The 25015-nt window shown below is 42.5% G+C and overlaps 4 protein-coding genes across 6 annotated transcripts; 2 read left to right on the top strand and 2 right to left on the bottom strand.

The window, feature by feature from the left end:
* Positions 1-2282: 2282 nt before the first annotated feature.
* Positions 2283-5404, top strand: otol1b (otolin 1b; the record flags this gene model as incomplete). The annotated part of the gene is made up of 4 exons (XM_080509506.1): positions 2283-2676; positions 2755-2844; positions 4346-4417; positions 4497-5404. 4 exons carry the CDS (start codon positions 2283-2285, stop codon positions 5402-5404), a joined length of 1464 nt encoding a protein of 487 aa, XP_080365632.1.
* A 582-nt stretch (positions 5405-5986) lies between these two features.
* On the bottom strand, positions 5987-9099 carry LOC308140282 (high affinity immunoglobulin gamma Fc receptor I-like; the record flags this gene model as incomplete). The annotated part of the gene is made up of 7 exons (XM_080509971.1): positions 5987-6761; positions 6849-6976; positions 7111-7386; positions 7635-7907; positions 8070-8351; positions 8940-8975; positions 9075-9099. The coding sequence occupies 7 exons, from the start codon at positions 9097-9099 to the stop codon at positions 6651-6653; spliced, it is 1131 nt and encodes a 376-aa protein (XP_080366097.1). The 3' UTR covers positions 5987-6650.
* A 2386-nt stretch (positions 9100-11485) lies between these two features.
* LOC308143966 (rab5 GDP/GTP exchange factor-like) lies at positions 11486-18751 on the bottom strand. The gene is made up of 9 exons (XM_080514928.1): positions 18618-18751; positions 17887-18075; positions 17540-17712; positions 16334-16509; positions 15431-15512; positions 15196-15328; positions 15021-15112; positions 14546-14802; positions 11486-13743 (listed from the first exon to the last, which is right to left on the bottom strand). The coding sequence occupies exons 2-9, from the start codon at positions 18057-18059 to the stop codon at positions 13303-13305; spliced, it is 1527 nt and encodes a 508-aa protein (XP_080371054.1). The 5' UTR covers positions 18060-18075; positions 18618-18751; the 3' UTR covers positions 11486-13302.
* A 1319-nt stretch (positions 18752-20070) lies between these two features.
* On the top strand, positions 20071-24810 carry LOC308143545 (caspase a-like). Of its 3 annotated transcripts, none has more exons than XM_080514393.1 (8): positions 20071-20120; positions 20689-21027; positions 21142-21224; positions 21408-21584; positions 21679-21919; positions 22011-22157; positions 22844-22953; positions 23344-24810. In XM_080514393.1, the coding sequence occupies exons 1-8, from the start codon at positions 20114-20116 to the stop codon at positions 23446-23448; spliced, it is 1209 nt and encodes a 402-aa protein (XP_080370519.1). In that variant the 5' UTR covers positions 20071-20113; the 3' UTR covers positions 23449-24810. The 3 variants fall into 3 exon arrangements, with proteins under 3 accessions (XP_080370519.1, XP_080370518.1, XP_080370520.1); XM_080514392.1 differs by having other exon boundaries at positions 22841-22953; XM_080514394.1 differs by lacking the exons at positions 22844-22953; positions 23344-24810 and adding an exon at positions 22447-22804.
* Positions 24811-25015: the final 205 nt, after the last annotated feature.

Here is a 25015-nt window from a genome sequence, read left to right as displayed (position 1 = left end):
GGGCATGAATCATACAGAATGGTTGGTTGCTTTGTTGGTTACTAAAAAAGTAAAGAAGTGACTTACTTTATACACATTCACGGCTGCTTCGAGATCTCTTTTACATAAGTAGCATTAACGTAAGGCAATACGCCTCCACCCACCCAAGTCATCTTTGGTCCACTCTCTGCTTGGCTGCACTGGCTGAGTGGGTTAACTCTTTCTTACCCTCGGCTCAGTGTGTGTGTGTGTGTGTGTGTGTGTGTGTGTGTGTGTGTGTGTGTGTGTGTGTGTGTGTGTGTGTGTGTGTGTGTGTGTGTGTGTGTGTGTGTGTGTGTGTGTGTGTGTGTGTGTGTGGAGTGAGGCTGAGGGCAGCGTCGGTGCCAGTGTAAAATGAACGGACAGGTGAGCAGCGTCTGGGTCCAGCTGGGCAGTGTAAAATGACCACCACTGTTGTGTGTGGTCTGAATGGATCTGAGAGACGATGTTGTTGAGTTCAGGCATGGAGACCCCCCCCCCAAAAAAAGATCTCTTCTCTCTCTCTCCCTCTCAGGACTCACCTACATATCTTACAGTCCATCTGTTTACGGAGGTGCAAGTTCGGGACAGTTTACCTGAGCTGCTGGGAAAAAGGGGGAGGATGAGAGAACAAATGTAGGTGAGGAGGTAAACAGAAGTATACCTGAGAGAATGACAACAGTTGAAATAAACTCAGTCTTCTTTCCATATCCCACCATCAACCCTCTCTGTTTACCAAATTTCATTTCCCCCTCTTCCTGCTCACTCATAGCTGGTCATGGATCTCTCTCAGGATGTGAGGTCTTTGGCAACTGAGGCATGTCCACTACTCAAACATTCATTGTCACTGGCAAGTCGAGAGCTTCAACTAGACAGCTACCAGAAAATCACTTTTCTACAAAAAAAGAAATCCACTACTATCTTATTACACCATGAGAAAGAATCATTGTACTGCCACACAGTATGAATCATAGTTTACAAATGTGGCTGCCACGGGCGTTTGAAGCTCATGTGCACAGAGTCCGTCACAGTGATCAGGCATGCATCACAACTGCAGTGATTTAAAGGAGATACGCTGGTTCTTTTGACAAACAGCTCAGGTTTAGCGGGTGCTGAGTGATTATCAGTGCTCTTTCGGCTAAACCTTTGCTTTGGCTACTCACCAAGTGCTGGTAGATTGTAAAATCGGGGTCCTTCTGTGCTACGTGCCAGCTTGCAGGTTTAGCATTGAGTTGCTTTAATTAATTGTTGCAGATATCGCCATGTAGGTCAGTTTACAGGATTATGTATAGGACAACATAAAAAAAAACAGATTGGGCACCCTACATGTAGACACTTGCTGTGAGCGTTGTCCCAATATGACCTTAAGTAAATCTACTGTAGTGTTTTGGCCCCTGTCAGAGACTCTTCTCTTCTTGGCTTTGTCCCACGATAAGAGCCTGGGCAGTAGCTTGGGTGTTGGAGGAATGCCTCCCATATCGGGTGACCCATTGCCCCACAGCCTTTGCTCCTTGCCTAGCTGGTAGCGAGGGAGTGCTCCTGGCGGGCGCCGTATCCCATGTCACAAAAGCACCTTTCTACACAACAGGGGTACAGAGAATGGGCCACAGCACAGTGATTCTCCTTGGGCCAGCTCCAGCCCACCACAGTGGAACTTCAGCCCTCCCCCTGTGCCTCCAGCAAACACCCTCATTGGTGGAGATGTTCTTTCAGCCTAACCTGGCCGAGATATCTGAGAGACCTGGAGCTACTGGTGCTGCCACCAAGACACTGCAAGAGAGGATAAATGATCATACTACTTATGCATAACAGGGTGAGTCTCGATTTGCTAAATATATTTTATACACATATATCGTGCAGAAATGCACCATAGCAGGAGGCTAATATAAACAAATCTCTGATTTGCATAAGATTAAATGTATATTAGGGAATTTGATTTTGAGAGTCAGTCATTGGAAGTTTTTCATTCTAGTTAGACACTTGATGTGCTGAATTAAGTGATAAACTGCCAAGAAACTGAACACAGCTGTGATTAACTTCTGGATTACTCAAAGCACGCAGACTACAGCGATGTCAGAGAGCTCCAAATGTACATGGGAAAATATAGAATATAATAGAAGAAATGGGTGCAGAAACCTTTACTCATACTATGAGTTTGACTTGGACCAATGGTAGTCATCATGTGCTACTTCCATAACCTCTTGTTTTCAAAATGACAATACATGGGAAATGAAAATGGAGCGGTCACACAGGTGTCTCCATGTGTTCTTAGATCCCAGTCAACCATGAGGATTATCTCCTGTCAGTTGACCCTTGTGGCAATATTCGTGGTCACTGTCACTGTGATGTCCACTGCTGAAGCCAAGACCACAGCGAAGCCAAAGTACCAATATACCAAGAAGCCCATCCCTCAGATCACCGTGCACAGCCCCGTGACCACCAGCATACCCAAGACCCTCAAGATAGTGGCAACTGCAAATCCTGTGCAGCCCACCACAGAGAAAACCACCTATCCAAATCACATCTTTCCACAGTACCAAAGTGGGAACACTGACCCGCCACCTGGTGTCGGCCCCGAGAACTACACCCTGGATTATAATGAGTGTTACTTCAACTTTTGTGAGTGCTGCCCACCGGAGAGGGGCCCCAGGGGTCCGAAGGGAGACAAAGGCTTGGCAGGTATCAGACTCACTGATAAAGTGCAAATATAGTGTTTAGTTTCAGTATTTTGGATATCACTTGTTTCTACTCACCTAGGGCCACCTGGTGAAAGAGGCCTCACAGGAGCGTCTGGTTTACCTGGACCACCTGGTGTGAGTGGTCCAATGGGGTTAAAAGGCAACAAAGGTGAGCATAATAAGTTTGAATACACAGTTGAAACAGTTTGTTACATCCTATATAATATTGGAAGAATGACAATGCTGTTTTACAGTGCTGCAAACAACAACAACGACAACAACAACAAAATCATCAACAAAGAATCTAATGAAAATTATTAGATAATATATTGTTTTGTCTTGATTCACAAATGTGAAAATATTAATAGGGCCACACAGGTGTAGTGGCTAGAGTTCTTGCCCCATTGCCTTGTGTGGAGTTTTCATGCTCTCTGTGAGTGGATAAGTATTGATAGTCGAACATCTTGACACGAGTTCATCCCAACCTGCTTCCTGGTTCATGTGACCAAAGAGTGATCTGGCCGGAGATCTCCTGTTTTCCTCAGATGATGAACTGTTTTGCAAAAAAATGTTTTGCAAAAAGTGACAATGGACTCGATGATGCTGTGGTATGATGGCTGGTAAACCAGCAACCAACAGACTTAAGAGCTCAATAGATAACAGTCTTGTGAAGAATGTGTTGGTTTAATATTTCTACCTTCAGCAGTAATGTGTTAGAAAATATCGACTTTCAGACAGGTGTTTGTACCACCTTTAGTTTTCATGTAATAAAAGTTTAGTGGGAACATTCCATGTCACTTTCATTGAAAATACTGTGCTTTCTCTTTATGTCCTGGTCACTAAGGTTATAGTAGCGTTTGTATTTTTCCCCAACTGTTGTTGCCAGTGGAGTGCATCGCTGCCATTATTTCACTAAACTCCTGTCTCCTGGAAGGTCACTTCAATAATCCATAACAAAAATATATCAGACTGTTTGTGATAAGTTATGCTTTATGCATGACACATGTGAAGCACTGGCATTTTTCAACTAAAAAAAGAAGAACCTACCTGTATGATACCTTTCCGATGCCGTCTGCTGTCGTCTGCATGTTGTTGGTTAATCTCACCTGTGTTGTCACCGTTTATAAATCTATTTTTGTTCACGAACTGCAAAGTGCCACATTATACGGCACCTTGTGACTTCACAACAACACAACTGCATCCTCATTAATTCAACAAGACAGCTTGAGTTTTTCATCCTTTGATGTTGACCCTTCCTCAGAATTCACCAAACATTGGATTGTTAAATTGTGCTGTGTTTAGATTGTTGTGAGATACATTTTATTTCATTTTACCCTACTGGTGATGTGTTATTGCAATTAAATTAAGTTTCCCCACTCCCCATAGAAACCCAAAAGTAACTGTAATCAATGACATTTTCAATGCATGTCATAAAACTGCTGAAGAGTGATGCTGGGTGAGGTTAGAAATGTCACAGGCTTGAGAATTTATAGGAAGATGAAACTGTTTTTTAGTCTGTATTTTAGTCAGCATTTAATTCACAACTAAACAATAGGATAAAACAAATCAAAGTCTGTGATTTTGGGAACAGTAAGCCCAAGGTCTTCCATGAGAATTATATATATATTCTTATGAAATATTCATATTGTGATCACATGTGAACTTCTCAGGTGATCGAGGTGACAGAGGCAACGGCGGCACTGCCGGGCCACAAGGAATTCCAGGGAAGCCTGGTCAAAAAGGTCAAACTTACCCACATGATCATTATAACACTATTTGTTTGGACGCCTGCGTTCTGAACAAGTTTCCTCTATCTTGCAGGCGATGCTGGCCACAAAGGTGAAAAAGGTGAAACAGGGTTGCATGGTATCAAAGGTGAAAGTGGGGAGAAAGGAGAACGTGGCCATAATGGGACTGCTGGTGAGAAAGGAGAGCCAGGAAGAGAAGGGCCGACCGGGCCGATCGGGCCTCCAGGACTGGCTGTTGAACTGGGTGCCAAGGGAGAAAAGGGGGACAAGGGAGAGTGTGGCACCTTTGGGGAGAGAGGACCAAAAGGTGAGCGAGGGGATTCTGGAGCTCCCGGCATCCCAGGAGGGATGGGCATTCCAGGGATAAATGGCAAGCATGGAGCGCCTGGCCCAGTGGGTCTCCGAGGGGATCAAGGACCTCCTGGACCTCCGGGAGAACCAGGTGTGAGAGGGCCTCAAGGACCTCAAGGCATAAGAGGGATGCTAGGACCAAAAGGTGATCGAGGTTACCCTGGGATGAGAGGCGATCGGGGCTTTCGCGGATTGAAAGGAGCCAAGGGATCAGGGCTTCCTCTCAAACGCTCTGCCTTCAGCGTGGGCATCTCTCCCAGAAAGTCCTTCCCTCCCTCTGGCTTCCCAATCCGCTTTGACAAGGTCTTCTACAATGACGAAAACCACTTCAACATTACGTCCAACAGCTTTACCTGCGTCCACCCGGGGGTTTATGTCTTCTCCTTCCACATCACCGTGCGTAACCAACCACTGCGAGCCACTCTGGTGGTGAACGGGTCACGGCGAGTGAGAACACGGGACTCTCTGTACGGTCAGGACATCGACCAGGCGTCCACTCTGGTGGTGCTACGGCTGGCGGCGGGTGACCAGGTGTGGATGGAGACACTCAGAGACTGGAATGGGGCATATGCCAGCAGTGAGGATGACAGCATCTTCTCTGGGTTTCTGCTTTACTCAGATAAGGCCTGAGACTCTGCAGTGCCGTACTGACCGTCTCTGTTCCTACTGTAACGCTCCAACTTGACCGTATCAGAGACGAGGCCGAATACCTGCGGTACTACAGCATACACATGAGCTTGTCACAAGCTCCCTTGTATATTTTGTATCATTTCTTTTGTGCTTTTTTCATTATTCTGTATCCTCTTAATAAAAACTAGAAAACCCACAAACTATCGTGTTTCTTTGGAATAACTTTTTTTTGGGGGGGGATATTTTGATCTTTCTTCATCAACTATGTAACACAGTATAATCATACATAATATATAAAGCTGTGAGTGGCACATTGTGAAGGAGCCAAGGCAAAACTATTCCGATATTCAGATCAGTGAAAGAGGATGTAGAGAACTGTGGTTTTCAAAGTGTCATGTGAGGCTCCCCTGTGGGTCAACCAGCGAGTCTCAGAGGAAGCAGCAGCAGGAAGTGATCCGGGAGATTTTTGTGTTTTAAATTTTTGATAAGAAGTCATGAGAAAAAGAATGGAGAGGATGCAGATCGCTATTAAATGTTTTATTGAAATACACACCTTCAGAGCATAAATCATTGTCGGTGTAAAGCATGGAAGCAGCTTCAGTACAAAATCAATGGCGTAACAACTGCAGACAATATATACTGATATGGTGGGTATTTTAAACATCTAAATACTGTGACGGGTTAGAGGTTGTTACACTTGAGATAAACTAAATTCAATGGATGTACTGTCACTAAGCAAGTGAGTGATGGTATTAAAATCAACAGCAATGTGGTTCAAGGTCTGTGAAAGGGGCTCATCACCCACACGCTGTGAAAAAACACTGTTCTAATGTGTCTGCTGTGCATTAGTGATGTAAAAAGCAAATGTATTCACTCAAAATAAAGTCTGACAGTGCAGATATACATGAGATGTTTGATTTGTTTTTTAAATACATATATACAATATCATCAAATATTTTCAAAACTATGAATGATACTCATTTCCTTTGCATAACATAAACTAACCTTAATGAATCTAAGCATTATTTCAAATTTTTAAAAAAACATTACAGCTGAATGTGTGAGGGTGTAATGACGACACAGAGGCTGGGTAGGATTTATCAGAAAGCTGAAGATAAGGCAATCTTTTGCTATTAAAAGGATTTAGGGTCATTCATCGCTGTGGTGGTCTGTAATTTAATAAACAAGTTGAAATCTGAGACATCAATGTACCGCCTCGGGCATGTCATCAAAGCCTTGGGTTAGGTCACCAACCTGACCCCCCGGAAAAGTCACCAGACTCCTCAGGAAAGTCGCCAGATTCCTCAGAAAAGTCGCCAGACTCCTCGGAGAACTTTCCGGATCCTTCACCGGGTTCCTGGGGTGCGTCAACAGGTGATAATGTGGTTGGACTACAATGCGTTGCATTGACTGTCAGAGGAAGCTCTGTTGATCGGGTGCTCACCTGAGTATACTGCCAATGAGCAGGAGCTTTGGGGGTGAGCGGTGTTGTTAGTGGCCGAGCCGCAGGAAGTGCTGAGGGTTCAGGGACTGGCGTTGAAGATAACGGTGGGAGCTCTGTTGTCCTCGGGCCTGTTTGGTCAGAGAAAACGAAACCGTGAGAGATTGCTCCAATTTGTTGTGCAACGTTTCAAAGTTGATTGTAAAGATAAAGCGTCAAAGTTCTAACATACAACACAAGAAAGATTGAATTTACATGGATGTACCTGTGTCTTCACCAAATTGTTTGGGCTCACTAAACGTAGTGAAGCCCAACTCCAGAACCTTGACCTTGCAGCTGTACAGGCCCGGAGTCTGCTTGACCACTTGATAGTTTTTATTGGGTGTCATCCCCAGACGATTGTTATTCTTGTAGAAAAAGAAATTAATGGAAGGAGTACTTAAGATGGAGTGAGCGTTGTACTGGACGTGACAGGTGAGATTCATCTCATTGTCTCCACTCAGGTTGGGATGAATTTCCAACACGGGCTGTGACAAAACCTCTGCGAAAGAGAAGAGGAAACACGTTTTTTTCCCTTGATACAGATAAGGGCATTTCATAAAGGAGTAATATTTTGGAAAACACAAATGACGACAAATCCTCTTTGAGACTGTTAAAGGCTTGAAAATAGGAAGGTTGCTTAAAAAAGAGAGAGAATTTTCTTTCATTTGAATTATTTTCAAATCCCAACAGCAACTCAATTTCAGGTGAGCTTTACACTCAGCCTGACATTCCTTTGCTTAAACTCACCCCCGATATGCACATAAGTGGCGGCTGAAATGACAGAGATAGTACGACCCCTTGTGTCCCATGAAGCCCTGCAGGAATATATCCCTTCGTCTTCATGTCTCAGGTTTGTAAGGTGTAATTGTGCGTTGGGGCCAATTTCTCTCCTAACTTCAATGCCGTCTTTATAAAAAATTGTCTCGGAGACTGGAGAGTTGCGTCGCACACGGCAGGTCATTGACATGTTTTGTCCGATGAGGCCAGGATGAGGTAGGACCTGCAGAATAGCCAAGCCACCTGCGGAACAGAGAATAAAGTTACCTCGAGGTGATGTCTTAGACCAGCAGCAGCATGTTTTTGTATGTTGGATTAGAATCCTGTCCATTGTTAAGAACGGGTTTGAGAATTCTCCCTTTATTCCAGAAGAAAGGGTCTGATATCCCAGTATCGACATCTTACCATCCACTCTGATGTCCACAGGTAGACTTCTGAGGGTGTAAACCTTCCCCAGCAACATGTCCCTCACTCCTTCGCAGGAAAAGTTCCCACTTTCTTTCATCTTGGCCTTCCACAGACTGAAATTCTCTCCGGTCTGCGGCAGCAGCTCAGAGCCCCTGAACCACTGGTAATCCCAGACAGACCTGCCGTTGTCAGGAACGCTGCATGTGAGCCGAGTGCCCTCGCCCGTGAAGATCCATGAGGTCTGTGGCTTGACCTTGACCTCAGCTCTTAATGAGGAAACTATTGGGGAAAACAAAAACACAGGATGAAAATGCCATAATATTTTAGCTCAATTGTGGGTTTGGATCATAAACAAACACACGTTTACTCTAAATGTCATGTTAACATTAGCAAATGAAGCTAAAATATTGATTATATTCAAGCTGCAATTTGCACGGGACATGTAGGCCTACGAATTAACAATGTAATCAGGCAAAATGGAAAAAGTTGTTTTGTGTTGTTAGGTGGTCGGATCTTTAGTGTATTTGTAGGACATTGATTGTTATATGTGTTTACTGGAGGCCATAATAAGTGTTGGAGCTCATCATTCACTCTTAAAATAAGCAATTATCAATTAGTATTTTTAAGTACTATTAGTAAACGTACTTGATAAACACCAGCATATCTAGTTAATTGTGAAATGTATAGCATTTTCTTCAGAGTAAAGTTCCGGATAAATGGCCAATATAATACGTTTTGGAATAGCCATTGCATCATTTACAAATATCCTCTCACTGTGGCGTCTTCTTGAATATCACAATACAATATTGTAGACGTTAACAGGTAGTAGTAGTGGAGTGGATCGGGAGGTGAATATTTGGTACATACCGAATGGTGTTACAAGCTGTGGTAGGGATGACAGAACTAAAAGAAAAGGTGACAGCTGTTTAGAGAAAATCTCATCAAAGTACTTCAGAAATTTGATCAACATGGAACATTATGACTGAGGGAAAGAAAACTCACCAAGAAGAGCGATGACCTTGTCCATTGTGATTTCTCTGTGTGTGAGAAATGGAAACTCAAAGAACATTAATTTATTTATAATATGGAGGGAAGTGAAAGAGATTCAGTTTGCTTTCCCAGTACTGCAAGATGCCACACAGGATATCCTCTTTCCAAAAAATGCTGTCTTATCATGAAATGAACATTTCCCCCAGAACTATACTTTATTTTAATGCTGTTTTTAACTAGTGTGTCCTTTCTATAAATAACCATTTTGTTTTAAATCTATGATCTTTTTCTTCTTTGTCATATCTCAATATAAGAACATCACTGGCAGAAGAACAGAAGAAGAAGAAAAAAAGCTTATTTCAACACATGCGTGAGGTCAGAGATCCTTGTGGACCACCGATTTGATTGAGGCCTTGAGCCGATAAAAGTTGTGGCACCGTGTGAAAGCGACTTCTTGAAAGGGAAAAGAGCCTCTTCATATGTGAGGAGCAGAAAGTGCTCTGAAATCTCCTGGCAGCCTGAAGCCACTGGAGCTGAGGAGGTTTCTTCCATCTCCATGATTACACTTCCATCTTCAGATGCTTCTCCTTTATTCACTTCAGTGAATGTCGTCTTGGCCCTGGGGAGATGATGTCATCAAGCAGTGTGCACTGATCATCCAGTGGTGGGTGGGCGGGAGAGGCCAGATCACTGCCCATCTCCTTCTGCTTCCAGCTTCGCTCCTCTCTCCAGTTCCACATCCAACAAGAAGCCCGTTCTACCGATTACCACATTCTGCGAGCTGTAAATCCTTTTTCCTTGAACAGCCATGCTTGCCATCCTTCGCCCCAGGGCAAAGCACTTTTGTTCCATCAAAGCTGCAAACTGGGAAAGTTCGATTTCCTTAATTTGCTCATATGTGTTTTAGTAATTTAGTAGAAATAAAACTCTTGACTTGAGTCTGGCGCAAGATCTGACATATCTGAAATCTTGTTCGTGGCAGTGTTTTTAATCAGACTTACGCATGTTGGTAAAAGCCTGCCTCCACTCAGGGCAACCATTTCTGGGATGTACAGCCCGTTTTGACAAATTCATCCTCATCGTATGGCTTTGACGCTATTACTACTTCATGAGTAATGTGATAGCAAACTTTCACTTATGGAAACAGTAAAACTCCCAAGAGAATTAATTAGAAACATTAACTTTCATGTTTTTGTCTGTGATTTTTACACTTCCCAGGGCCACTCAAGCAGTGGAAAAGTGCTACACTGTATAAATGAAATCCAAAGAGAACAAACATACATATAATTAAAAGGTTTTAGCAAGGAATTAAACAATGACAATCAAAATATAGTTGAATATTTCACTGCCATTGTTTCAATTTAAACTTTGACTAAAATAAATATGAGCCTCAATCTTTCTTTGTCTTACTTAATACTTGCATAACTAACATTTGCAGTGTTGTGTCTCAACACTATCAATATCAGTGCAGTCATGTGAAACACAAAGAGGAAGTACACAACAGCCAGGCTTTTTATTTTTTTTTAATTCATTTTTATTTATCACACACCCATAGATGCAAATATACCAATACTGTCCCAATAAGTTACATTTAAATAAAAGACAGTATTGAATTAAATCCCCCCCATCTGATACAGCAACAAACCTAAAGGGGCACAGGACGCTTAACGGTTTTAAAATACCTGCTTAATGGCTTCTGCATACAGTGCAAATGTGATGTTATTCAAGCTAAATTTTAAAGTTGCAATAAAAGCATTTTCTCAAAGTAAAATTGGACAACGCATCGACTATATACCGCTCCAAATATCAACAAAAAGACTATCAACACAAGAGAAGTGTAACTTTGTAAGCATAGGAGGGGGAATCGGGCCTTTCACATCGACTCAAACATTTCCTTCAACGTCAGATTGCCAACTACAACTACACGGTGCTGCAACGGCCCTCGACCACAACTTTCACCAATCGACCTAACTCACGACTACTTCCTTCAGTCTGAACGAAGAGTTTCGGAACTAAAAAGTGCTTTAAAAACAACTTCAACTGGTTATGTGGATACTTCCGCACCGTCGAAGCAGCTGTCGATTGGAGTGTCTCATTGGGTTTGTTCGATCAAGCTGCTGCGGCAGGGAAGATACGAGTACTTCACTTCCGACTTCTTGTACAGTGTCGACATGCGCACATCTGCCTCCTCAGAGGTTAGGTCAGAATTCATGTAACATGCCTTCGAGTAACGTTCTTAAACTACTGTAAATATTACAGGATTAATGTCTCAAATTTGCATCCAGAAGAATTGAAACCTGCCACTCTATAGAAAAATAAAATCACTTCTGTACACCCAGTTTATGACCGGAAACAAAACACGACGACGTTTGCACGCACAACTGGAGGACTCGGCGCAAACATGTTGTGTGTATGTTGGTGTGTCTCTCTCTCACACACACACACACACACACACACACACACACACACACACACACACACACACACACACACACACACACACACACACACACACACACACACACACACACACACACACACACACACACACACACACACACACACACACACACACACACACACACACACACACACACACGACAAGCAGGAGTAATCAGCCTGAAGAGAGGAACTCGGTGTCTGACTCATCTCCATTTCCCCATCTCCTTCTCCTGTGTATTTATTGCATGTTGCTGCAGAGGAGGAGCCTCGGCTGCCCAATTTACACCTCAGGACAAGTCAAAACATGTCGAAACCTGACAAATGTAACAACGACCGAAAAGTACTGAGGTCGTTTGAAGATACCGAAAAACGTGAGCGGCAAATAAAATAAAAGTGGAGTCATTTCCCCCCCTTCGCATTTAACAAACAGAGGCGGCTGAGGTGATCTGGGAACCACGTCTGTGGAAGGAGGTTTCGGTTCGTCTCAAACAGAAAAAACAACCTGCTGTCCCCAGATGGAACGGAGTATATTTTGCACACAAGAAACCCCCCCCCCCCCAAAACGACTGGAGGGCTCTGATTGGATCAAAGATGTCAGCATGACTCTGCTGATCGTAACACTGGAACAGGAGCAGACTGGACTTCATGAAAGCTGCAACGCAGTCGAATGTTTGGAGTGTTCCACCCAAAGAACTCCCTCTTGACGTCACAGAAATACTCGGACATTTCAAAGGAATACACCAGCACCCGGGAAACACTCGACATCAGATTTGTGCATCTGAGTTGAATAGTCCAGGGGATTTGTGTGGCTTTGAAGTTTTTGAAGATGTTTTACTTCTCGTACAAAAAAGCTTCATAAGTTCCCCGGGACAGACGATGAGTGAAAGATCTCGAAGCTTCATACAAAGCCGAGTTTGTGACACTTCTACAGGCGCGTCTCAAAAAACTGGGAATATCATCAAAAATGTCATTGTTTTTTTGGGTCATTTCTAGAATCACAACATAGAAAGTAAAACGTTTCAAGCATGATTTTAAGTTTGATTGTAACAATTGGAAAAAAAAAAACCCCAATAAAACCAAAATTGATCCTATGAACTATTTCATATTTTTAAAATACCGGTAGTATATATTTGACATTCATAACAAACTAAAAATGAAAAGAATACAACTAAAACATCGAGATATATTTTAGTTTGTGGAATAAATAATGTAATTACGTTGTCTGAATTTAAATCCATTGTGTTCTCCTTTTTTGAGGTGCACCTACAATTTTTGTTTAAATTTAGGAGACGAAAAAGACTTTTGTTGGTCACAGATCTCAAAGCAACATTTCAGCTCTGACTAGCGGAATACATAAATGCTACTCGAACTCTACATGGAGTAATAAATGTTAAATCATCGGTTTTACCTTACGATAAGGTCTAAAAGTGGGTAAAACAGAGCTACTCACTTAAAAAAAATCCACAGAAACAAAAGTTAAAAGAGAGAGAGAGAGAAAAAAAAGTAGTCAGTTTTACACTTTGGTTTTTCGGATGAATAGAGGAGATCAAATCAAACAACCGGAGCTTCATAAATCAAGTGTTCAGCTAAGAAACGTCTCCTAAAAGGCCGGGCCGAGACTTACATTTATCAGGTATATTTCTCATTGGGGTGGTTTCAGGGCGGCTGCAGTGGAAATGGGATCGGTAAACCACAGCTGCTGTATGTGCAAACGGACAACGAGGTTTACCACCTGGGAGAAGACGTGAGGGTGAGCTGAAGCCTCCGGAGGAACTTCTGTGGAGCACAAAGCTCAACATCAACCGGCAAACACCTGCGGTTGCAGAGGCGGAGGCAGGAGCTCGTTCTCAACGTTATCAGAGTCGATTGCTGAGGATGATGATGACGATGCCGCCGCCGCCCCACCGGCGGCAGGCGGAGTCGGGTTTGGCGGCTCCGCTGGGAAACTCTCCAGGACGCTCTGCACCTTCTGCTCCACCTCATCCGTCCAGTCAATCAGGTCACTCTCCAGCTGGCGGGCCTTCTCCATCACCCGCTCCTGCCGCTCGCCGAGCCCCGTCAGCAGGTCCAGCCGTTTGTGGACTTGGCCGAGCGCCGCGCTGCCGGCGGAGCTCGACGAGGCGCCGGCGGGCTGCGGCCAATTGGGGGACGCCTGGCCCGACATGTAGAGGTCGAACTCCTCGGTGCTGAGGTTCAGAGACTGGCCGTCCAGCTTCTCAATGAAGGCCACAGCACAGCACTGAGGAACAGCAGTGTGCGCAGTCAGTGACAGTGAATTTCACCTTCACACCCTTTGTACTTTAAGCTCCATCGCGGCAGTAGTGAGACGAGAGACTGCTCAGTGACGTTGGGGAGGAAAAACTAAGTGAGCTTTATGCTAACTAAGTTTATCTCCATTCAAAAGCCAAAAGTCCACCGCAGAGCACTGCGTGTGCATATTTATCATTTAAGAATGCTTTAACTGTCACATGGAATTACATGAAATTTGGTCTCTGCATTTGAGAGCAGCTGCTATGCGGCGCCCGCAGAGCAGTTGGGGGTTGAGAGCCAAGCGCACTGACCCACAGTGGAATTCAAACCTGGAATCACAAGCACACTAAACTGCTCCCGTGTGAGTATGATCGTTTCAAAATGCCAAGAGAAAACACCATGTTCAGCAGTTGTAAGTGCCATTTCAGGTCATGTTCCACAAGCGTGATCTTTCATCATGATGTGTTGAAAGAGCTGAGCTGCTGGCTTACAGGAATTCATGTGAACTGGAGTGACAAGAGTCTGACCGCTTCACTTCATATTGTATTAAACTATCAACTGGATCAATCAACGAAAACCAATGCAGTTGAAGGCCATTGTGGCAAAAGTTGTAAATGTAACTATTATTTTAAAGGATGGAAGTTATTGTGCGTGCAGATGCTGAATTGTAAATTAAAAAAAAAAAAAAAAAAAAGTTTGTCATTTACAAAATCCTAAAAACACCAAGATACAAGATTATGAAGTCTCCAGAACAGCGCACAGTGACACACCACAAGCTCTCGTTTCCTCACCAGATTCGTGAAATAGTAGCCATCCTCTCCCGTCATGAGCCGGCTGGGGTTGCAGAAGCGGGTGATGTACTGGATGTTGGACTGCAGCCGTGGAGGGTTTGCTTTCAACACAATGTAAATCAGCGTGGGGAGAAAGTCGTCTGCGGACGCAGCCTCCTTCTTGCTGACTTTGATGGCGTTGAAGATGTGCTTGCTGCATCGAGTGATGCAGGCCAGCTTGTCCTTAGGAACACGCTTGGAATCCATTTCAATCACATCTGGAAGAGTGCAGAGAAATCAGCGAGTGACCAAAGTGCACGTTTGAAGGAAGACGACGACACATTAGTAGAATTTGACGACAACCTTTAGCTGACGGGCTTAAAACTTTCCCCCTTTCATAAAGCTTACAGTTATGGCCGCATCAGGTCACCCTGAACCGTTTTGTAGTCAAGATAGTATAATCTAGCATTACAGATTTAGCCAGAGTGCGACTCACCCGTGATGGCTTTAACGACGCTGTCGGAGACCTCCGGGATCTCCTCATCGACAGGAACACACAGCATCTCGATGGTGACCCAGTGCAAAGCTCTGCAATACACACACAATCACAAGCTGCGTCCTCTTTTGTTCTTCAGCTGCAAATGTCAGTCTGACTTTGTCCCGGTGCTGACCTGATTCTCTTCTGAGTGGCCAGGTCTTTCTTCTCGTCGTCTGTGGTTTCGGGACAAAAGACCTCCTTGTAGAGACGAGTCATCATGTACTTCTCCACTTCATCCATGACACTTTCGACATGATCGGATGAACCTGTGGACAGCGTCATTCGCAACAAAGAGCTAAAAGCAATCATACACTCTGGAATGCTTCAGTTTTCTGTTAAAAAATAAATCAATAAAAAAATTAACACACCTTTAAACTGTGTGTGGAGGCGGTCTGAGAGGTTTTGGTAGAAGTCTTGAACACATTCTGACAGCTCATCTGCTCCCATGTCCTGAGCAAAGTAGAAAAAGGAAAATTGAGCTGAGAGTGAATACATTTCAGTTGAATTATTTGCCATACATTGAATACTTCTCTTAACAATAACTGTGAGTTCATAAGTATCTAGAAAATTCCAAAACAATCACAAAGTGAATAATTTGGAATTTTGTACCAGCATACAAGTCATTAGAGTGGACCCCAGTGAGACGGACCAAAGTAAGAATGCTTTAATTAGCAAACGCTTAATTTTTTTTTTTTTTTTTTAACAAAAAACATTGCAAATTAAAAGTAATGAAATCCAATAATGTTAACATTTGCTGTGAGCACTCTTTGCCGTCAAACTTTGCAACATCTTTTCATAGCAGCCCCAAACTTTTGCACAGCATTTAAAAAAAAAATTAAAATCAAACTGAAAATGACAGTTGCGAATCGACGATATGACGACATGATGTCGTGGTGGTTAGCACTGTTACCTCACGGTTTCCGGAGGCGAAGGCGCCTCTGTGGAAATCATTCGGTCTGTCAGTAGGTTTTAGCAACATGTGACGCTTTGCCTCAAACAGTTGAATATACGTGTTTGGTACATTAAGTGGTGACTCTTGATTGGGCGGTGTGACTGTGCAGGACTGACAGGTGGTGGTGGTGGTGGTGGGGGGGGGAGATCAATGGGATAGATGGATCAATTATTATTTGAATTATCTTTGCTAATGTTATGTTTAGTAAAAACAGAACCTGGACCAGTGGTAAAGAAACCATATGAGACACATGTGGTCAAATTAATTTAAATATTTTGCTAACGGCTCGTCTGAACTTGCACAACTCGTCACATCATACCCGTTTATAGACCATGCTCTCAGTGAAGGCTCGACACTGTTTGAAGATCTCGCGGCCAGACTTCAGAGGCTTGAGGAAATCAATGAACTCTCTTGTTGCCTGGTCGTTGTCTGCAGAGATGTGACGGCTTGCTGAGGAGCTGGCGCTCGGACTGGAGTGAGAGTCAAAAGAGGTATCTAGAAGAGATTGAAGAATATTTTAATTTAAGGTACAGACAGGTGTTGTTCTGCAAGAGTCTCTGCAGCTTAATGGAGAGTGGAAGGGGTACGTCTAATCAAACAGTGCACAGACAACCAGCGGTGAATGTGTGGATTTGGTTGAACTGAAAACGCAGATTATCACAGTGTAGTTTGGGAAACCACAATCCGGTTGATTTCATATTCCATTGTTTTCCAGTAAAACAAAAATAACAGAGGACAGATAATTACATCTATTAAAAATCCTGTTGAGCTGACCGACAATCGCACAGGCCAACAGTACAGATATTAAATATATACAGGCTTACTTTTTAAACCCCAATATGCAATAAATACAGACCATTCTGGGGGTATAAATACATGTGAATATTGTTCCAGGACGATGACCGTTGATGGAATAAAAAAAGTACTCAAATATACACTAAACAGCCGCATCTTGTCCAAACACATTCATTTCTCTGTATACTTAATTTCACCTGCGGTTGCTCACCGTCCTTGAAAAGAATGGCCTTGCCTCATGTTTTTCCTTTGGCCTTTTCTGACTGGATGTAATAAAAATGTACAAATTCAAAATGCGCACCAAGACGTGCTACAGATGCTCTCTGTGCATAAAGCTTGGGTAAGCGATCAGTGGCAAAAATGTTCAGATTGGAAACGTTGTGTTTGAAGTTTTATCTTTAGTTGTGTCTTGGAGGATTAAAACTCCTTTCCTTGCCACATTTGTAAATCACCATCTTGACTTAGCGAGACTCTCGGCTAGTTCTGACTGGCTGCTACCATCAAAAAAACAAGCGAAGAGGAAGCCCAGACTTATAATTGTTTCAGGACAAAAAAGAAGTAACCAGTGTTTTCTTCTAGGCCAATTATCAACATAGACACGATTCTATAATAGATACATGTGGAACAATCCCAAAATAATGCTGCAATTTGCAGCCGTGATTAAATCAAACTGTGCCTAACAGAAATAAGTAATTAACGACTGCTTCGAGCGGCGATCAACACCATGTACCTTTTTTTGGAGGTGTTTTTGTTGACGGAGTGAAAAACTTTGTTACTGTGTGGACTTTGCTGGATTTTTCCTTCGTTTTTCTTTCTTCAAACTTGCTGAAAGGTGTGATGGTAGACTGCGATGGGGTCTTTTGCTGTCGGCTCGCATATGCTTCCTCTTCCTCTCTCTGCAGCCTGGGAGGAACAAGACCGTCAAACATGCAAGTAAGTCTCTTCAGAAGGACAGACAGACAAGCACAAAAGCCAAGCTGGCAAAAAAAAGAAAGAAAAGAAAGGTAAGAGGGCACATTCAGTCACGGCTGTCAATTAGGAAGAAACACAGAAAGAATACAGTATATAGAGACACACTTCTCAGCGAGAGCCCAGTCTTCTTGGATCTGTTTCTGCTTTTCTCGCTGATTCTCCTCTCTCCAGCACTTCGAGCACAGGCCCTGCCAGGCATTGTTTCCATAGAATCCACATCCCTTCGTGCAAAGCAGCTCTGACTGGTCCACATGGATCCCGCGCCGCTGGCTCATCATCTTTCAGCTCAGGTTCCTGGAGACGGATCAGATGGAGGGGGGGAATAAAACACGGGGAGAGGTACCACATTCAGAAAGTGAGGAGACACAAGCCTGTCGTAAAATTAATGTGTCTAATTTAATATTGGTGCCAAATAACGACAAGTATGCAAGAAGTATCTGAATGAATTGAGGTTTAAGCTGGATCTGTTCATTTTTGATGAAAAACGACATATCGACAGAACACCGCAAATCTTTAAAGTTAACTTTTCTTTGAGGGGAAGAGGATTTCATCGACCGTCTACTCTAAAATTCCTATCAGTATGAGCGAGCTCGAACTACAAACCTCGCTCATTTAAACTGGATTGAGAGCGGATTTCGAATCGCCAGCTATTTAGTCTCATTGTGTCTCGTCTTTAAAAGCCGACTGTATTGAACTGAAAAGTCTTGTTTCAGTAAAAACACGAAACTCCCGAGCTAATCTGTAGCTACTCCTGAGCTAATCACAGAGCTAACAAAGCGAGCTACACACGTTGTTGCGTCATGTCATGCAACACAGATTATTTTATGAGCACATACACTTTCATTCGTGTGTAAAATGGCGTCAGGAAACGTTTTGGTCGCTCCTTCTCGAGTCTGTGGCTGCTAAATGTTTACATTAGCCGAGCAGCTAGCTCCCGTGCACCGCCATTTGATCCAGCGGCCGCTTCTTCTTCTTCTTCGGTGAAAATTTAAAGGAGGAAACAGATCCAGGTAAAGTGCTTAGCGCCACCTCGTGCTACAACACCATTACGACTCGAAAAAAAAACTCCTTTGCTTTCAGTGGAAAAGTGTCAACACTCCCATTTCCCCCCGGTGACTGTGACTGCGCCTCAATGTTTTATTCAGTGCACAGAATTCATCAGCACATTTATTTATTTAGTAATACAAGACACTGAGTTTTTCTTCCGGAACATGAATAATTTAAATAATTCGAGTCAATGTTTTTGGATTCTTCCAAAACAATGTTGTCATCGTTACTGTGTTTTATTTTGAATTTCATAAAAGCAAATACTACAATACCAATAAACGATCAGCATTCTCAAGCACAACAAACTGACTACGAACAAGCTATCAAACAAAACATTTCAGACTGTACAGATGGATCAAAGTATCCTGAGACAGGAAAACTCACTTATTTCTATCATTATCTTTCATCTGGAAAAAAAACATAAATCAGTAGTTAAACAAAGAACAATATTGCTTGATCAGCATGAGGATTAAAAAAAAAAGTTGCCTTATTTTTTTTCCCAAGTAGATCAAGTAGAATCTTTTTTTTTTTTTATCAGTGTAGGTGAAGGTATGGTACACAAAAGACTACACTCCAGATGATGAACACCAGGACAAAATCATTGTATGTAGGGAGGAACATACAAACTACACCTACAAGCCCTTTTGGGCAATGGATTCAAACAGGGACATTATCACCATTTTGATATAGTTTGAACTCAGCAGACTCCGCTGAATAGACAAACAAACATAAGCAACGACACTATTATTGCGTGAGTTAGAGAAGTGACAGAGAAGACTCAATAAAATGATGAGGGAAGAAAAACACAGGCAGTGTAGAGAACGGTGTCATGAGAGTAGTGGACCATGTGCAGACCCCACAGAAAAAGACAAGTGATCCAACAGAGAGAAGGAAAAAGAGGATCAGCAGTAGAAACATGTATGTGAACTATTATTGCATGGACATTAGAAACTGTCACTACGGGGCCCAGAGTCGGGGCTCTTCTCAAGAGGGACAGGTATCCTTTTCTACATTCTGAACAGCTGGAGAGACGTCAGAGAAACATTTCATGGTTTATTGTACTTGGTGTGACACATTCATGAACACCACAGTGCGTCCACAATAAAAAAAACCAAAAAAACATTTTCACTGAATCTCAAATAACCAGTCAAGCTTATGTAAATGAACTCCAGATGCATAGTGCGCATGCGCAATATTACGCGCTTACTGGAGTATGCGCGCGCACATACACACACACGCACACGCACACATCTGATTTTTAGTGAAGAGCGAGCACATCTGAACCATGGCTGGTAAGAAATTACACAATAAATGTATTCTGCAGATAGTAACTTTACTCATCGATTTCTTTGCAAATCTTATGTTGGGTACTTTGTGCAGGCGATTAAACTTCCATCCTGCATGTGTATGGACACGAAAAGTCTCAATAGTTCTGTAGATTTGTTTCCCCGTTTTAGTTTCACTTTGAAGGGTTTTCCGATTCGGAGGTTTCTTGTGTCTTTGCGTTCAAACGGAAACGTGATGACCGGTTAGAAATGCATTTGTACAAAACCTTTACAGTATTATATAATATATAAGAGAGGAGTCCATAGTTCTTCTACTAAAGTTTAACATAACTCCTATCTGTTATGATCAACTCCCTGATCTGCATGAGAAGCTGCGTCAGCTTAAAAAAATGTTCAGTGCAGTGGAAGAGATGCACATTAGTAGAAAATCAGAGATGCCTTATTTTAAGCTTTGAAAAGAAACCATAGTTAAAATGTGGATTAGACGCATAATTCTTCAACAGTCATGGTGGCCAATTGTGTCAGTCAATTGTGGATTGTGACAATCATCCAATGTTTTTGTGTCTTTTTCTAGCGAAGGAGCTCCTCAGGGTCAGGAAGGAGTTTGTTGACAAGGTGCGCCTCCCAGTTCTTAACCAGCTCCTGGACGATCTTTTGTCGGATGAAATTCTGAATGATCAAGAGAGAAACGCAATACTCGAGGTGAACCCTACCACTGCTGGCAGGGCACGAGACCTCATTGACACAGTGAGATGCAAAGGAAATCCATCCAGCCAGAGAATGATTGGCCACATTCAGGATAGTGATAAAAATCTTTATAAGGAGCTTTTCCCTCTGGAACCTCCGAGTGCTCAGGTTGCTCAGGAAACTCCGAGTGCTCAGGTTGCTCAGGAAACTCAGAGTGCTCAAGCAGGTGAGGGGATTTTTGATCAAAGAGAAAATAATATATTAAATATTGTGGTATGTCAATATATCAAGTGTAGCAAGCAGAATGAAAATCATTACTGTTGTGTTTTGTCATTCTTAGCTCCCACACCACAGGTGAAGTTTTCAGACAAACTCATTCCCACCACTGAGATGTTCTGGAGAAAACAGCAGATGGATGAAGACGTAAGGAATGGACATCGATTCTAACTTTATTACAAACATTTTTGCAATCATTGTGCGAGAATTGTCGCTCTTATACAACGAGAATCAAATGTTTCGCACGCAGTTCTGTTTGTTACAATTTCATTAAAAAAAAAAAAGTGAACATTCTTATTTAACTTGCTTCCTTCAAATTTGTTTCCAAAGGTTTACCCTGCGTTCAAAAACGCCATTAAGAATCGTGTTGCCCTGCTGATCACTAATATAGAGTTTAAGGACCAGAGGTACAACAGAAGAGGGGCTGATAAAGACCATAGAAACATGGAGGCACTGCTCTCGGCTCTGGGCTACCAGGTGGTGAAACACACCAACCTCACAGCGAAGGTATTTAATAAGAAGAGCAGTCGACAAAAACACAGTCACTTTAGATCATCAAGTCATAGAGTGATGAACGCTTTGTCTTGTGGTGCTTTCACAGGAGATCGATGAGGCTCTCATCAACTTCTCAAAAGATCCAAAACTCAGGGACACCGACAGTGTGATTGTGGTCATTATGTCTCATGGGAAACTGGGATTCGTCATTGGCGTTAACTACAAAGCAGATGCATGTACTGATGAGGAACCAGATGAGTTCTCCATCGACAACATCTGCAAACACTTGACGTGTTCTGAGCTGGAGGACAAACCAAAGATCGTCATCATACAGGCCTGCAGAGGAGGTGTGATTCCCACTCAAACGTAAACTTCATTCATTCATGAATCCTGTCTTGTATTTTGTACTTTAAACACGTGTCTCACATATTTTTTCAGAGAAAACGGGATCTTTGCCTGTTCTGAACAATGAAATTCTTCATTCAGACTCACCTGTGTCTGCAGCCGCGGAAGACTATGAAGATGATTCACTGCGATTTGTGAACGAAGAAAAAGACTTCATCTTCCTTTTGTCCTCCACCCCCCGTCAGTTTCTCTAAAATATTGTCAGGCCTTCTTTCAAGCTGAAAACACACCGAAAACAAACACAGAGCCCAATGAAGTCTAGTTTATTCACTGCCAAAATTGTGTTCCATATCTTTCTCCCAATCACAACGTGCCAGTTCCATTTATAAACAAATTCAGCAGTGTGTTTCTCGAGTTATTTAAAACATTTACTAGAGGCTCGTGCATCTACGAGATGGACTCGTGTGCTGAATGTAAATATTTGAGACAATATGGTGTCTCAGCAACATGCTTGCACTCATTTTTCCAGCTTTGGCCATGGCAGAGTCCTCGATGTTGAAAGGTCTCTGGCTGTGCCTGCTGTGAGGATGCTATTTGGACGAGTGAGTGCAGCAAGGTTGTAACAGCGATGTCAGGGTTCAAATCCCACTGCGCATTGAATTCCAGGCTGTGGCGTCCCAATAAGTAAGCAGCTGACAGTTTGATGACCAGCATCATTAAACGCCAAAAACAGACAATACCTGCAAACTTTAAATGGCTCGGTTATCTGTGAATATAACACATAATGCCTTGATTCCATCTGGTTTTCACATCGCTGGAATCAATGGGCCTCTAATGTCATTATCCTTAAGGAAGACAGTGAAGAATCGTTGTGGCATGCAAGTAAAGGCTCACCACGTTTTCTGTCTGAATGTTTTTTCCAGCAGATACGAAGTCGTACCGACATCCGGTTCATGGCTCTCTCCTCATCCAGTACGTCGTTGAAGTGTTCAACACTTTGGCGCATGAAGATCACGTCGAGGATCTGTTCAGAAAAGTACGTTTTACCAGCATTAAAATCCCATGTCCACCTCTCCACATGCCAAAGTGTCCTTGAGCATGACACTGAAGCCCGTTTCTTCTATTGGAGTGACCTTGCATGGCTGCAGCCTCCATTGGTGTGTGAATGTATGTGTGAATGCGATTAACGACGTAAAGCTCTTTGGGGCTGCTCACGCAGTTGAAAAGCTCTATACAAGTGAAGTCTATATACCAAGTATGAACTGAGTCTAGAAATGCTTTGATAATGCTGAAAAAGTGACTTTTTGTCTGTTTTGTTTTTTTAATGAAAAGCTAAATACTGCAGTGGCAGAAACAGGAGAGGCAGTAATTAAAATGCTCTGGCTCTCCTGTTAATTCGTCTTCACTATTTGTTTGAACCACGCAGGTCTCCAGACGCTTTGAAGATTTCCAAAGTGGCGACCAAAAACAGATGGCGACCAGAGACCGATGTTCACTGACAAGACGCTTCTACCTCTTTCCAGGCATCTAAGACAACGATTCAATTGAAATTCAAGCAAACTATCCCAGAGTGAAGTCATTTCGCTTAACGACAGAATATAGAGAATACAAGTACAGAACGACTTAGGAACCACCTTTTCATGAGCTGGTGGAAAGGAAAACTCTTTTTGTCGAAAGTTCATTCAGAAGAACCCGACTTAAAGGTGGAGGACATGCGCCTCAAAAAGAGCAGGAGAAAGAACAACCTGCAGCAGAATAATCAATAATGCTTCAAATTAGCATCCAATTTTACAAATAGCCATAAATAGATGAGATAATTAAAAAAAATATCATAACATGTCAGACACGACACCTTGGAATAATAATGTTTTCTTGCTTTGAAATTAGATTTTCTACACATCTACATTTATTATTTGACGCCATTTTTACTTTTATTTGAAGGATTTGTTACACAGGAACTATACTGCAATACAGCTGTTGTACTAAGGGGGGTGTTTTTATTTTAGGATTAGGGTAAACATGCATTTATATCATTGTGCTTTAAAGGGACATCTTTTTATAACATTTGTTTATTTTGTGACATTTTTATATTGGGATTTGCATGTATTCTTTTGGGCTTCGTTTTTACAGTACATGTCAATGTGATCATTGCACTGCATGACAAAGTTTTACATCATGTCATATTGTATCACCTGCTGGGAGCAGGCTGGTGAATCTACTTTGAGACCTCTGGAGTCTTTATACAAACAAACTTTAAAAACACTGGACAAAAAGCCAATTCGTTATCATCATTGTAGGATACTTGAGAAACATGAGTTATTGAGTTTTGAGAATTTTAGGTTATTCACCAATTTGTGTATGGTCTATAAAATTTTAAATGGTTTGGCCCCACAGCCATTATGTGTTTTTATCCACGCTCGCTCGTCAAATTCCATCAGATCCACTAGAATATCCTCCATACGAGACTGTACCATACCATTTCGCCGCACTGTAGCGGGGCAATCTGCTTTTTCTGTAAGAGCCACAAACCAGTGGAATACCTTACCTGATGCCGTAAGGGGCAGTAGCTCTCTCAGAGTCTTCAAATCCAACCTCAAAAATCTGTTAAAAGCTGCTCAGCTCTGCAACCACTAGTTTGGTCCGTAGACTTCTTTTTGTGTGTGTGGGTGTGGGCGTGGGTGGGATGAGGGAGGTGGGAGGAGTTGCACGCAGACGTGTGTAGCCATGTTGTGGTGTTTTATCCCTGTATACTGTTTAATCTGTCTTGTTACTGTGTTGTATTTTTGTGACCTGCCAAGGGACTACAGATGCAAATTAGCTTAAAGCTACAATCTGGTATAGTGCATCAAATGGCAACATTTATGTTTTAACTGTACATTGTCCCTTTTAAATAAATTTTATATTCATTCATCAACCTTTTAAGAGCATGTTTTCCTTTCTATTCTGAATCTGCCGTCATAAGCTTGCTTTAGAATCTATAAATTCTAAAGCAGAACTAAAGCGAACTTCATTGGCTGCCAGTGTCCTATAGGATCACATTTAAAATTCTGGTTCTAGCCTTCAGAGCATGGTCAGGTTCCTTATATCAGTGATCTGGT

The sequence above is a fragment of the Blennius ocellaris genome (assembly GCF_963422515.1).
Source record: "Blennius ocellaris genome assembly, chromosome: 2".
NCBI lineage: Eukaryota > Metazoa > Chordata > Actinopteri > Blenniiformes > Blenniidae > Blennius > Blennius ocellaris.
Note: the sequence above shows the minus strand (reverse complement) of the source record. Positions and strands in the feature narration are given on the sequence as shown.